Source organism: Hypanus sabinus, chromosome 12, assembly GCF_030144855.1.
Source record: "Hypanus sabinus isolate sHypSab1 chromosome 12, sHypSab1.hap1, whole genome shotgun sequence".
In the NCBI taxonomy this organism is placed as follows: domain Eukaryota; kingdom Metazoa; phylum Chordata; class Chondrichthyes; order Myliobatiformes; family Dasyatidae; genus Hypanus; species Hypanus sabinus.
Genome location: NC_082717.1, coordinates 84,041,328 through 84,055,539, shown reverse-complemented (window position 1 = coordinate 84,055,539; position 14,212 = coordinate 84,041,328). Strand labels below are relative to the sequence as shown.

At 47.0% G+C, this 14,212-nt stretch overlaps 1 protein-coding gene across 12 annotated transcripts in view; it reads right to left on the bottom strand.

Annotated features, from left to right (window-relative positions):
- Window positions 1-14,212, bottom strand: part of syne1b (spectrin repeat containing, nuclear envelope 1b) — a 543,459-nt gene that overhangs the window by 327,358 nt on the left and 201,889 nt on the right. For all 12 annotated transcript variants that reach the window (XM_059986320.1, XM_059986330.1, XM_059986328.1 and 9 more), the window contains 4 exons: window positions 12,765-12,937; window positions 9,511-9,820; window positions 7,911-8,075; window positions 3,279-3,635 (listed from right to left, as the gene is read on the bottom strand). In XM_059986320.1, the coding sequence (XP_059842303.1) occupies window positions 3,279-3,635; window positions 7,911-8,075; window positions 9,511-9,820; window positions 12,765-12,937 (1,005 nt within the window). The remainder of the gene's footprint in view (window positions 1-3,278; window positions 3,636-7,910; window positions 8,076-9,510; window positions 9,821-12,764; window positions 12,938-14,212) is intronic.

The following is a 14,212-nucleotide window of genomic DNA, read 5'->3' as shown; positions in this document are numbered from 1 at the left end:
ATAATGGTGCATATAGAATATAGAAAATACAAGATAGAAAACAGAAAGAGTATGTAGAAAAAATAATAAAATATCTCAATTATACAGTTTATCTATGAGTGACATTGTGTGTATCATGGTTTACAGCAGAGGTGACCAACTTGGGGTCCAAGGACCCCTTGGTTAATGATAGGGGCCCATGGTATGAAAATGTTGGGAACCCCTGGTTTATAGAAACAGCTATATTGTGTCTTTGGGTGGTCATGTATCCAGGAGTAAATTATGTTTAAAGTAAATGTGGAGGAGTTATAGTAATAGTGTCTATTCAATAGTGTAATAGTAATAGTGCAATAGTGTCTATTCAATTAATGTGGTGCACAGGCACAGAATTATGTTTGCTGGTCTGATAACAGGACCAAGGATGATATTGCCACAGAGGTCAACTCTATGATATGAATATTTTGGACACTACAATGCCAAGTGCATCAAACGACACACTAGTGATACAAGAGCCAAGTGTGTTGGACAGCCGGATCAAAATGTCAATTAGTGTACAGCAGTAATATGATACACCTTCATTTAGCTGAGCTTGGAACTGCAGTTAATTCCCCCAAAATGTTGGAGGAACTCAGCAAGTCAGGCAGCATCTATGGAAATGAATTAACAGTTGGAGTTTTGGGTCGAGACTGGAAAGGAAAGGGTAAACACCAGAATGAAAAGGTGGGTGGGGAGGAATGAGGACAAGCTAGAGGTGACTGGTGAGGTCAGGTGGGTGGGAAAGATAAAGGGCAGGAGAAGGAGGAATCTGATAGGAGAGGAGAGTGGACCAGGAGAGAAGGGGAAGAAAGAGGGGCACCGGGGGAGGTGACAGACAGGTGAGGAGAAGAGTGGAAAAAAATGACTGGAAAGAGAAATCGATGCTCATGCCATCAGGTCGGAAGTGGCCCAGGTGGGATATGAGGTATCAAATCACAAACAATAGAAAATCTGCAGATGCTGGAAACACACACTCAATATGCTGGAGGAACTCAGAGGCCAGGCAGCATCTATGGAGAAAATACTGTTGCTGTTTTGGGCCAAGACCCTTCGGCAGGACTGATCAAGAGGTGTTGCTCCTCCACCCTAGAATGTGGCCTCATCATGGCAAAAGAGGTGGCCATGGACCAACATGTCGGAATGGGAATAGGAACTAAAATGGCTGCTCCCCCCCACCCCCAGGAAATTCCACTTTAAGCTGATGGAGCCAAAAGGTTCTTGACTAAGTGGTCCCCCGATTTACGTTGGGTCTCACCAAAGCAGAGGAGGCTGCTTCGGGACAACCTCAACAGATACACAGATGAAGTGTTGATTAACCTGGAAGGGACGTTTGGAGCCCTGAAAGGAAGTAAGTAATGGAGAGAAATGGCAGCCTCCTCTACACTGGTGAGACCCCCATTCCGTGGCGGCTGATAAGACACAATGGGAACTGCAGACTCCACTACAGACGGGGGTGGGTGTTGTTCCATGCGGTAGGGTGGTGGATAGTCTGAGAGGTTCTGTTTTCCCTCCACTACATACATTGGGCTTCTGTGTTCTCACGATGCAAACTGAGGGTGGAAGAGAAGCAGGAGAAAGATTCTCAGAGTCCACGAACACCAGGGTGTCCAGCCAGCAGTGCACTTGTCATGAGATTGGAGGGTGGAACCTGCCTCAGTGACACTGGTGTGGGAGTGAGTGACATTGTGTTCCACTCTTATACAAGTTCCATTGCCATGGCAGTGATACCACATGTGGGAGTGACACCAGGTTCAGAAGCAAAGCCATGGTGATTGGTGCTCAGAATGAATCCTGACTGACAAAGGTCACTGCTATCTGAATAACGGTGACGCACTGTGGGGCAGGTAAAGTCTGCCTGTGGTGAAACTTGGAATGTGGCATTTGTAGATTGTGTGTGTGTGTGTGTGTGTGTGTTAAATGAACACCCTCCATCCTCTAACTCTGTATCCAAACGTTCAGTTCCACTTCAAGCATTGAATAATAAGCAGCTGACTACTGGGGCAATCTGCTGCCCTTGCTTTCCAAGAGTTTTTTTCCATGCAGGGCCAGTGGATACTATAACATAACTGCTCTCTTTCTGTCTCTGCAAAACTAGCATCAGAGACCTTGGAATTGCCTGAGAGCTCGGTGTGGGGGTGGGGGGGGGGGGGGTTACTGATGTTTTTGCTGGTGGGGGGGGGGTGGGTTGTGGCTCTGCTGCTGCTTCTGCATGGAAGGAGGGAGTTGAGGGGGGGCTTTGAGGTTTTAACGTTTAACTGTCACTCATTCTTCGTTGGGGCACTCTGTTTTTGTGGATGTTTGTGGAGAAAAAGAATTTCAGGATGTATATTGTTTACATTAAATGTACCTGTTGAAATCTACTGAATCCACCTTCTCCCCCTCATATCCCTGACTAATTTGTCGATGCCAAAACACAGCTGATTGGTGCAAGTAATGAAGACGATCTTTAATTGGCATTGGTCATCCAAGGTGTTGGCCTCCTGCCTGGACATTCAGCAGACAGAGCTGGTGACAAGCACAGGAGCAGGCCGTAATTGTGAATTGAAAGCAACGGGTATGGATTTATCATGCCTCGTGAGCACCACTCCTGTTATGGGCAGCATCAAACCAGGCTCTCACTGCTGGTGCAAGTGAGGCTGCCTTCAGGAGTGAAGCAGTGTCAGGGAGTAAAGTTGCCTGTGGGAGTAAGGGTACCTATGGGAAGGATGCAATGTCAGTGAGTAAAGCCGCTTGTGGGGAGCAATGCTATTCTTGGGATTGACGTGGGAGTGAAGCTGCACATGGGAGTGTATTTTTTGTGTCTGTCTGCAAGTCTGCCTATGGGAGAAACACAGTGTGTGGGAGTGATCGTTTCTGTAACAGAACTTGCTATTTTTGATGAAACTGGAAATAGGATTAAACAAGCAGTAGAAGTTAATATTACTAAACACATTTTGAAGAGATAAGTTGCATTACAAGATAGAATGTGAGATTAGTCTGGATAAGTCTCTCACAGTATGGTTCTGCATTTAATTATCAGCCATTGAATTAACCCAACAGCAGTGTGAGATATCCAGGGGGTCAGTTTTCAATGATGGAATTCCAATAGCTGAATGTGGTTATACCCCTCTATCATATATATTAATGTACAGTATACATCGTATATCTGCCAAGAAACCTTTTACCCTAGTATTATCAAAGCTTAGGCAGTCTCTGCTGCTTTGCTTTTCTTAATCACTTCCCCAGTACAAATTCCACAAAACCGTTATGAGCTCCGAACAAACCTTTGCTTTCTGCCAACATTCCACAACTTCTTCATCGGTGGTTTTGTCTTTCAGCTGGGACAGGCTGCGTGAACAAGCCTCAAGACTGGCACCGAATTTCTGCAGGTCCCTGTCCAGCTGGGTGACCTGCGCCTCGAACTCCTGCTCAGAGCTGGTCGTCTGGCTGAGCATGGTCTCCAGGCAGCTCTGTGCTTGCAGAGTGCTCTCTTCCCAGTGCTGCCAGTCAGCCCGCAGTGCCTCCAGCTCCCTGTCCACTGCCTCACATCCGCTGGCTGCTGTGTGCTGTCGTATTTCTGCAGCCAGAGCCTCCACTTTGTTTAAACGCTCTCTGCCATTGCGTCTGGAAGCGATCAGCTCCTGGCAATGGAAAATATTTACAGTCACCGGCACTGTCATAACTATTTATGCAAGTGCTCATGGAGCTGTTAGAAAGTTCATAGTTGAATAAACGCTACGTAACGTCCTGCAGAAAATATTAACCCTTCCTCTGCCCCGAAACACTAGCTGGATCTGCAGAATATCATGCACCTGATTATCAGGGCCTTTCTTTCAACAACTTGAGTTTGCCCTTACAAAGTAGAGAGATTAAATCCCTGCAAAACATAAATTTCAAGGGAGGTTATTAAGAGACGCTGCATGCTGTTGAAAGAGAAAAGGAGGCCAAATCTAAAGGCAGTAGAAGAACAAAGGGGTTCTGGAAGTACGGAACATTTCAAGACGGTGATGTCGACCTCGAAAATATTAATCAAACTCTTAGATAAAAGGGATGGAACTGGAAAGCAGGGAAGTTATGCCAAATTCAGACAGATACGATTCATTAAAGCTCTGGAGAGGGTGGAGAAAAAGCTTCACCAGGCCTGAGGGGAAATCCTGAACAGGATGAGGCTCCTTCCACTGCAATAAGGAGGCTGAGGGGTGTCCAGGTGGAGGTCACTACGACAGCAGACGGGCATTGATTGTGAAGAGGAAGCTTTGCTATATTTAGGAACTTGCAAGCCGTAAGTCTGAGCATCATGAATAAATCTTGCAGGCAATTCAGGATGAACCACTTTAACAAAAGAGTAAAGATGTGCAACCCACTGAACAATGCAGACGAACAACTGACTACTTAAAGGTAGCGCGGTGCTGCAGCAATTAAAGCCGCAGCCTTACAGCTCCAGGAGCCTGGATCCAATCCTAGCTTCAGACGATGTCTGCGTGGGGTGGATTTCCATGTGGGTTGCCTCCAGGTGCTCTGGTATCAACCCAAAGACCTGCGGGTTAACTGGCATTCAGGCGAGTGGTAGGACCTGGGGGCAGTTGATGGGAATCTGAGCAGAATAAAATGGAATCACTGGAGATGGTCGAGCATGGAATCGATGTTGCTGTGCAGTACAACTCAATGACTCAAAGATCAAATTCAGTATGAGCACAAGGGAACAAAAACTATTACTGTTTCTGGCTGGGCTGGATAAAGAGTGGGCAGAGCCTTGTGCGATAATACCGTTTACCAGTGCGGTGCAGGGAATATTAAATCATGTTTTATGAGGATAGACTGAGCAGGCTAGGACTTTTCTCCTTGGAGCGAAGCAGGATGATAGGGAGCTTGCTAGAGGTGTAAAAGGCTGGGAGGGGTAAACAGTAGACAGCCAGAGCCTTTTCCCTAGGGTGGCAATAGCTAACACCAGAGGTGAGTGGAGGGAAGTGTAGGGTAGATTGTCATGCAGAGAGTGGCTGGAATACTCTGCCAGGGGTGCTGGAAGAGGTTGATTCATTAGCAACATTTAAGAGGCTCTTAAATAAAAACATGGATGAAAGAAAAACTGAGGGCTATGGGCTATGCAGGATTAGATTGATTGTGGAGTAAGTTATAAGGCACAATAACACGGCTGAAGGGTGTGTATTGGGCTGTAATGTTCTAAATATCCTGATTTTTCTATAAGTTTATATAATGCTGCAAGATTGTACATACAGTAAGACTAATGGAGCTAATCGGTGTGATATGGAGATTTGATAATGATACACAAGATTTCACAGCAAGTAGTGCTGCTAGTCCTGAGCTCTGGTGCTTTCTCCCTTTGACCCATGTGGGCTTCCTCCAATTTCCTCTAGATCCCATAGATGAGTGGGGTTTGGAGGTGGGCTTGCTATCACAAACTGGCATAGGTAAGTGATAGGAAAAGTGGGAGCGGGGTTTTAACGAGCACGTGAGAGACAGCAGGCTGGAGGAAAACGAGTGGTGGATCAGGGCAGATAGGATTGCTCCGGGAGCTAGCATAAACTCGACAGGCCGAATGGCTTCCCAATTATTGTGAGAAATACAAGAAACAGAGAAACAGTTTGTGCTAATATTAGAGAAGTAATCTGAGTATGTAGATTACAGGTAATTAGTTGGAAAATAAACAACGATCAGATTTTTTTAATCACCTAGCAAGATGTGATGAAATAGAATATGTGGCTTGAGAAGATGGTAGGATCAAGGTCAATGGTAACTGCAAAAGGGAACCGATACTCATTGGGAAAATCTGCTGCACTGTGGGGAAAATACAGAGCTGTGAGACTAATCAACTCACTCCATCAAAGTAACAGTGCAGGCTCGGATAGGTCAAAGTGCAGCTCTTAAGTGATAACCTTACAGAAAGGAGGAGGCCGGCAGGGAGAAGAAAGCGATTTCTCTTACTCAGGCAGCTGTGAGCAGAGGGTCAAATAGAACTGGGATCAGAGTCACGGGATCACTGGGATCTGACTTTGTAGGTTTGTGGGTGAACTCACAGAGGCCGAGTTTACAGAGGAAGCCTGAGGTGTTCAGTTTATTGTGTTGTAACTGGTACAGATGCAGGAGAGGTCGGGGGGTGCTGTTTATTGTCCTTTGCTTGTGACGGCAACAGGGGGAATTAGGAGGAATAAGAGACCTCTGCAGAGCCTCAAGGGTAGCGTTAGGCATGCTGCAGTAACGCCCACCCACCCTTCTCAGGAAGGAAAGTTCTATAGGGCATGAGAAGTCAATGGTTGAGATTTCAATGACACACTTAAACCCTGGAGTCCATTTCATTGTCATGAGACAGCAGGTAAGCTTAAGACTTACATCCTGCTCAATAATTAACTGCAGCATGAACTAACCCCCCTTTCCTCACAAAGATTTGTATATGTCCCCTTTACCTTCTGCTTCCACAAAGGCTGCTCAGCCAACATCTTAAGCAGGGGTGAAAGCAGGCTAGTACAGGCTGGTACTGCTGAGAACATGATCAGTGAAACTGGCAAAGCTCACAATACAACAGTGCTGGTAAGATGGTTGAGTTGCTTTCTCCCTGACCTTTAACTCACCTGCTCTCTCATGATCAGCAAGCCCTGACATTCCTGTAATCTTAATTCTACACAAACTGCCTCAAATCTGCACAAAAAAACCTGAAATATTCTCCTTAAGATTAATTTATATACAATTATAAGGCTGAAAGTGCACAGCAGGAGGGCTGTAAAGAGGCTGTAAAGGGACGGACTGTTGGCTGTGGAGTGAAACACTGGGAAAGGCTTGCTTCTGTACAAAATGCTTCACAAACTCAAGATGTCCTGAAGTGATTTTTACAGCCAATGGAGTGCTTCTGAAGTGTAGTCAGAGTGCACGCAGGAAATGCATCAGCCAGCAAATTCCTCTGACACCAGTGCAGCTAAAAATGGTAATCCATTTCAAGACGTTAGCCAAGGGGTAAAAAACTGGACAGGTCACCAGAGCCAGTAACCTGCTCTTGACCCTGGGCACGTATTCGATGAGGTTCAGGAGAATGAGGGGAGGATGTCATTGGAACCCACTGGAAACTGAAAGGCCCGAATTAAGTGGACATGGAGAGGATGTTTCCATTAGTAGGAGAGTCTAGGATCAGAGGGCACAGCCTCAGAATAAAAGGGCACCTTTTAAAATTGAGATGAGGGGGAATTTCTTCAGTGACAGGGTGGTGAATCTGTGGAATTTGTTGCCTACTTGTTGTGTGCATTTAAGACACTGATTGTTAAGGGGATTAAGGGCTACAGCCAGAAGGCAGGAGAATGGATTGAAATAAAAACAGTCATGTTTGAAAGGCAGAGCTGACATGATGGGCTAAATGGCCTAATTCTTTTCTTATATCTTAAGGTCTTATGATGCTGTTTCAAAAAACTTAAAAGTTTTCTTAAAACTTCCACCTTTCACTCAGAGAGTGGTTGGTGCGTGGAATGCACTGCCTGAGTCAGTGGTGGAGACAGATACGCTAGTGAAATTTAAGAGACTACTAGACAGGTATATGGAGGAATTTAAGGTGGGGGGGGGGTTATATGGGAGGCATTGTGGGCCAAAGGGCCTGTTAATGTGCTGTACTATTCTATGTTCTAAGGCAGAAAGAGCCCTGTTGTAATGTTCAACTGCTGTAGCACTTCCTGGGTTCTGCACTGGAGTGAGATTCTGGGTTATGTGACAGGTTGCTATGGTGGAACTGGAAATCATGACATTCTGACTCAGAACTAAAATGCAGTGCCTGGTACAGGAGCTCATCTTTCTTCTTTCCCAGTTACTGCTCTGCAGTTTCTATGACCCAGTTAAGGGGAGTTCTCCCACCCTGACTCTCCTCTTTCCCAGTTACTGCTGTGCACTTTCTATGGCCCAGTTCAGGGCTGTTCTCCCACCGTGACTTTTTTCAGTTTCCGCTGCAGGGTGCTCGAGTCTCCCGACACATCTGCCCAGCGGTGTAGCTCTTCCTTTGCTAAGTTCAGCCAGTTGGACAGTTCCTGTACTGCGTTGTGGTAGCTCTGATGCTCTTGCACCATGTCTTCCAGCTTCTTTACTTTGCCCTGGAATCAAAGCCAAATGGTCTGTGTAAGTTACCAGTTGTGCAGCTAACAGGCTGAAATGACCACAACTGGAATCCATGGATTACCCGCCAAATCATTTCCACACTCCTCCACCTCATCTCTCAATCACAGCTGGAGTCCAGATGCACAGACTCCCCTGAACTTCACCCTCCACATGTGCAGGCCTTAAGGGTCGAAGAGTTTACTTCACCATTAGTCGGAGGAGCAGGCAAAAGCCTCCTAGCCCTTCATGTTGCTCTAACATGGTGATCTTCCACATCCATGCCATTTCCCTATATCCCTTTACATTTTCAATGCCCAGAGACCTACTTAACTCTTCTGCGAATGAACACAAAACTCCATTTTCTCAACAGCAGAGAATCACCACCCGAATAAAGAAATTCCTCGTCATCCCAGTCTTAAATGACCTTCCCCTTAGCCTCAAAGTGTGGCCCTGGTCCAAGACTCATGGGTTTGAGAAAACACCCTTGTCTGTTTTGTATGCTTCAATGAGATATCCCTCATCCCCCTAAATCAGGGATTCCCAAGCTGGGGTCCTCAGTTAATGGTATTGGTCAGTGGCAGAATGAAGGTTGGGACTCCTGATCTAAACCCTAGTCAGCTTGCTCTATTTCCCTTCACACAGCAAACCTGTCACCCCTGGAGCCAGCCAACTAATCTCTGGTGCACGCCCTGGAGGGCAAGTTCATCTCTTCTTTCATAGAAAGACCCCAGCAGCACTGAGAAGAGCACTGTGGACATCTCCACTTCACCCCATACTAGCAGAATCAACAATGGGAGAGTTAGCCAGTGCATCATGGTTCCATCCCAAGCACTGAGAGATCAATCATTGTAACCATAAATGGGCAATGACATCACCATAACATTTTAACCGCACCACATATCAACTCTGCAGAGTTACAGTACCGGTTCTACTATAGCCTCACAGAAATCAGAGGCAATGTCACTGTAACAATATTACCATAGCCTAGCCATGATATTCCTATAACATATCACCATTTCACTGTTACCGAAAGATCGTGACCGTTGGACCTTTCACCATAATCATATCACCTCAGTATCATTAATGGCTCTATAATTTGCCGGTTTGGTGCTGGCCTGGAATCAAATGCAAGAATTTGGTTCACTGAGTTCATGCTTGCACCTGTTGACAGTGATTCCCCGGATCACGTTTTAGAGTTACTTCATGGCTAGTTGCTATTCATGCAAGAGTTCTCTTCCCAGGCGTGTTCAACGCACAATCTGCCTCCTGTCGAGAAAGTAGGTTAACCAGCCAGAAACCGAGCGAGCCATGACGTCAACTGCAGCAGCAATTAATGCCACCGCTCTTGCACTCAACAACTTCACTACATCTATCAGAGTTATTTGTGTTTAACTCAAGGGAATTGGGCTTGAACAGGAAGAGCAGGGTTACCTTGGCGACCACAACAACATCAGCAAACTGCGCCCTGATCTCCAGCAGCGCATCTTCTGTAAAAGCGGCATCGCCAGTTTTCTCCAGCAGCTCCCGGGCTTTCTCAACCAAGCGAGCGAGCACGGCCGAGTGCTTCTCTACGTCGGCCAGGACGCTCTGGTGCCTCTCCAGCTGTAGCAGCTTGTCCTTCAGGTCGGGCTGCTGCTCCAGGCTCTGGCTCATTTCCTGCTCCAAACTCTCCAGCCACTCCTGCAGCTGCCTTCTGCTGTCCACGAAGCTGCTCCACTGAGCCAGCACCCACTCCAGCCGGCTGAAAGGGGCAAGAGAAACACAGCGTCTGGTTACAGGGGAGGAGCAGGCTCCGGCCATGGGGAGGGCTGAATTCACACAGCCAGACTCACAAAGTCCCTCTCATAACTGAGGTGGATCCTATTAGCACTCGGACATTAAAAAGTTTTCAGTGTTTCTGCTCCCGTCTGCTAAAGAAGTGACCTAGCTAGGAATTAGTTCTTAAATCAACTTCATAGCATAGAATTAGCAATGAATTGATGCTCTTAATTGCTTTGTTGACATTAAAAATCACATTCCGCTCAATTACCGTATTTATAGTATTGTGGACAGTTCTGATGCAAAACTACAGGAAAGATGTGTTAGCAACAGAGACAAACAGTGAAGAAGAGACTTCACCCCATCCTCCCACCACCCCACAAGGGATAGGGTTCCTCTTGTCCTCACCTACCACACCACCAGCCTCCATGTCCAGCACATAATTTACTATAACTTCCGCCATCTGCAACAGAATCGCACCACCAAGCACATCTTTCCCTCCCCCACCACTTCCTGCTTTCTGCAGGGATCGCTCCCTACGCAACTCCCTTGTCCACTTGTCCCCCCCCCCCCACTGATCTCCCTCCTAGCACTTATCTTTGTAAGCGGAGCAAGTGCTACACCTGCCCCTAAACCTCCTCCCTCACCACCATTCAGGGCTCTAAACAGTCCTTCCATGTGTGGCGACACTTCACCTGTGAGTCAAGGGGTCATCTACTGTATCCAGTGCTGCCGGTGAGACCCGCGGTAGATTGGGAGACCACTTTGCTGAGCACCTACCAGTCTGCCAGAACAAGCAGGATCTCCCAGTGGCCACCCATTTTAATTCCACTTCCCATTCCCATTCTGACATGTCAGGTCATGGCCTCCCCTACTGTCACGATGAGGCTACACTCGGGTTGGAGGAGCAACACCTTATATTCCATCTGGGTAGCCTCCAACCTGAGGGCATGAAGATCAATCTCTCAAACCCCCGCCTCACCATTCCCCAACTCCTTCTCTCACCTTATCTCCCTTTCCTGCCCATCACCTCCGCCTGGTGCTCCTCCCCCTTTTCTTTCCTCCATGGCCTTCTGTCCCCTCCAATCAGATACTCCCTTCTTCAGCCCTGTATCTCTTTCACTAATCAACTTCCCAGCTCTTTACTTCAACCCTTCCCCCTCCCGGTTTCACCTCTCACCTTGTGTCTTCCTCCCCTCCCCTCACCTTCTAACTCTGACTCTTCGTTTTTACCTCTCCGTTCCCGACGAAGGGTCTCAGCCCGAAACTTTGGCTACACTATTTCCCACAGACGCTGCCAAGCCTGCTGAGTTCCTCTGGCACTTTGTGTGATTTCCGACATCTGCAGATTTTCTACTGCAGAAGAGACCTATCGGAATGTCAGCTGGAACGGACGGCCAAGGTTGTAAGGCGAGATCACGTAGAGTGAAACTTTGGAGGCTGAGGAGGGCCTTAAATAGGTTTATAACATTATGAGGGGCATAGATGATCCATGTCCTTATCCAAGGCAGAGGAGTCTAGAACTAGAGCGTGTAGAGCACAGATAGGCACCACGATCAGCATGCACAACACGGGCTGAGAGGAGCAACACGTACAACAAGCTGGAGGAACTCAGCAGGTCGGGCAGCATCCGTGGAAATGAACAGTCAACGTTTCGGGCCGAGACCCTTCGTCAGGACTGAAGCAGGAGGGGGCAGGGGCCCTATAAATAAGGTGGGGAGAAGGTGGTAGGTGCAAAGTGAAAAACCAATCAGAGGAAAGATCAAGGGGTGGGGGAGGGGAAGCAGGGAGGGGATAGGCAGGAAAGGTGAATAAGGAATGCAAGGGGAAAGCACTATGGGTAGTAGAAGGAGGAGGAACCATGAGGGAGGTGATAGGCAGCTGTAGGAGGAGACAAAGTGAAGGTGGGATGGGGAAAGGGAGAGGGAGGGAATTACTGGAAGTTGGAGAATTCGATGTTCATACCAAGGGGCTGGAGACTACCCAGACAGTATATGAGGTGTTGCTCCTCCAACCTGAGGTTGGCCTCATCATGGCAGTAGAATGTTTCCTCCAGCATATTGTACGTGTTGCTTTGACCCCAGCATCTGCACAGTATTTTGTGTTATGGGCTGAAGGGAACCATTTTTGTGCTGTGTGATTCTCTGATTATATGAAATATATCAGGGAGTAGTGACATTGTCAGAGATACACCGAAGCATGGAACCGAGCCCCTGCCCACCATTGAGCACCGACTCACACTGATCCTATCCTCACCCAGATGCATCTTATCTTCCCCCACATCCTCGCCATCTCCCACCAATTCAACTCAACAACACTCGGGGCAATTCGAGTCAGAGAGCAAAACCACATGGATTGTTCGCCCTGGTGAAGTACCAGAGGCCAGAGCTGAAGATAACTTAGGGTTGGAGGTTGCAGGGGTATGGAGGCTGAAACTACAGGGGATTTGTTCACCACCAGACGGTGATTTTCTAAAACAGAATCTAGGAGTCGGACCAGAACGAAGGTAAACAGGACAGGAGAGATGTTTGGAGAACTGGAGCTCACGTAGAGTGCACGTTGCAAGATCAGCCAGAAAAGCCCTGGAATGGTTGTCCAGGGGGACTAAAGGCTTTGATGAGCAGCTGAGTTGAGGCAGAGAAACAGACAGATGATGTCATGGAGGTAAGAGCAGTGCCTATGGGATTGGGGATTGGGATCAGATGCTTAGCTCTCGGTCAGATGGAACATTAAGGCACCAAGGATGCAGGTTAACATGGGATAGTGGCCAGTTAGGTGAACAGACTTTGCCCAATACTTCTCACAACGCAAATCACAGATTGCGAATTCCACAAGTAAATTTATCAAGTGATTTTGTGTCAGGCATTTCAAAGATGCTACAAGCTGCTACAGGGATGGACCTCTGTTACTTGAGACTCGGACCGTACCTGTGACAGCTGATGGAGGTACTGACAACCTCAGCCCAGGTGTCCTTGAGAGCCTGAAGCTGATTGTGAATGGCCTTTTGACCCTCCTGGTTGCTGCTCTTCAGGGACTGTTCTCCTTTGCCGATAGTCATGTTCAGCTTCACCTCTCCTTCCCCTTTCATCAGCAGGATCTCCTGGACAAAACAACACAGTAAGATGAAAACAAGTGTGTTAGAGGTGAACCCTGCCATTACTCTAAGTGCATTATTCTAAGGAGCATCGGCTACTACATTATCTGGCCTGTTTCCCACCAGCTGGGGAACACCGAAACTTCACTTTTTACAGCCGTCACCAGCCAAAACACCATTTCTCAGATACTTCTTCATCTTAGAGGTATCAGATGCCTCAAACGTTCTTGTGGAGTGTTGCACAATGGAGCAATTATAGAATTCGTGGAATTTGAACCATGATGCCTGCACAAGTTTCCATTATAGGATGTTTGCTCAATCCCATGAATGGCCTGTGCAAAACATCCATTTGCATGTGTCTGCCTGCATCTTGCTGGATTGAAGCTGCAGGGCCAATCCGGTGGCACTGTGGGTGGCAAGAACAAGCAAACCGAGATCACAAAAGGTTATCTTTGACAATGAGTTCAGGAAAGCAGGGTGGAACAGCTTGTAAGCTTCTGCCTTGTGAGTTCAATCCTAACTCCTGGTGTTGACTGTGTGGAGTTTGCTCCTTCTCCTTGCCACCGCCTGGGTTTCGTTACAATGCTCTGGTATCCTCCCACACACAGATGTGCAGGAAGTTTGATCAATCGGCCACTATAGATTCCCCGTAGTGTGCAGATGAGTGGCAGAATCTGGGCATAGTTGATGGAAAAACTTTTTCACCCAGAGAGTGGTGGATATGTGGAATGCTCTGCCCCAGAAGGCAGTGGAGGCCAAGTCTCTGGATGCATTCAAGAGAGAGTTAGATAGAGCTCTTATAGTTAGCGGGGTCAAGGGATATGGGGAGAGGGCAGGAACGGGGTACTGATTGTGTATGATCAGCCATGATCACAGTGAATGGTGGTGCTGGCTAGAAGGGCCGAATGGCCTACTCCTGCACCTACTGTCTATTATTGTCTATTGAAATATGGAGAGATGAGGGAAATCGTGGTATTGGCATTACTCTGTAAGCCAGCATGGACCCAAAGGGTCAAGTAGTCTTCCATTCTATCATAAGGAACTACGGAAAATGAAATAAAGAAACAAGTGTGAAGCAGGGTCATTTAGGGTCATATCAAGAGCAAAAAAAAATGATTAGATGAAAATGGAGTGTTTGAAAGAAAACAGTCTAAAAGTAAGAAAAAGCATTAAACTTGCATTTTCAACAGCAATACATAATTTACAGAAAAGAAACTAAACAAGTCGTTGCTTTCTTTGTACTATAATCACAAATCTAGGTTTTTTAATACACCTTTCCAT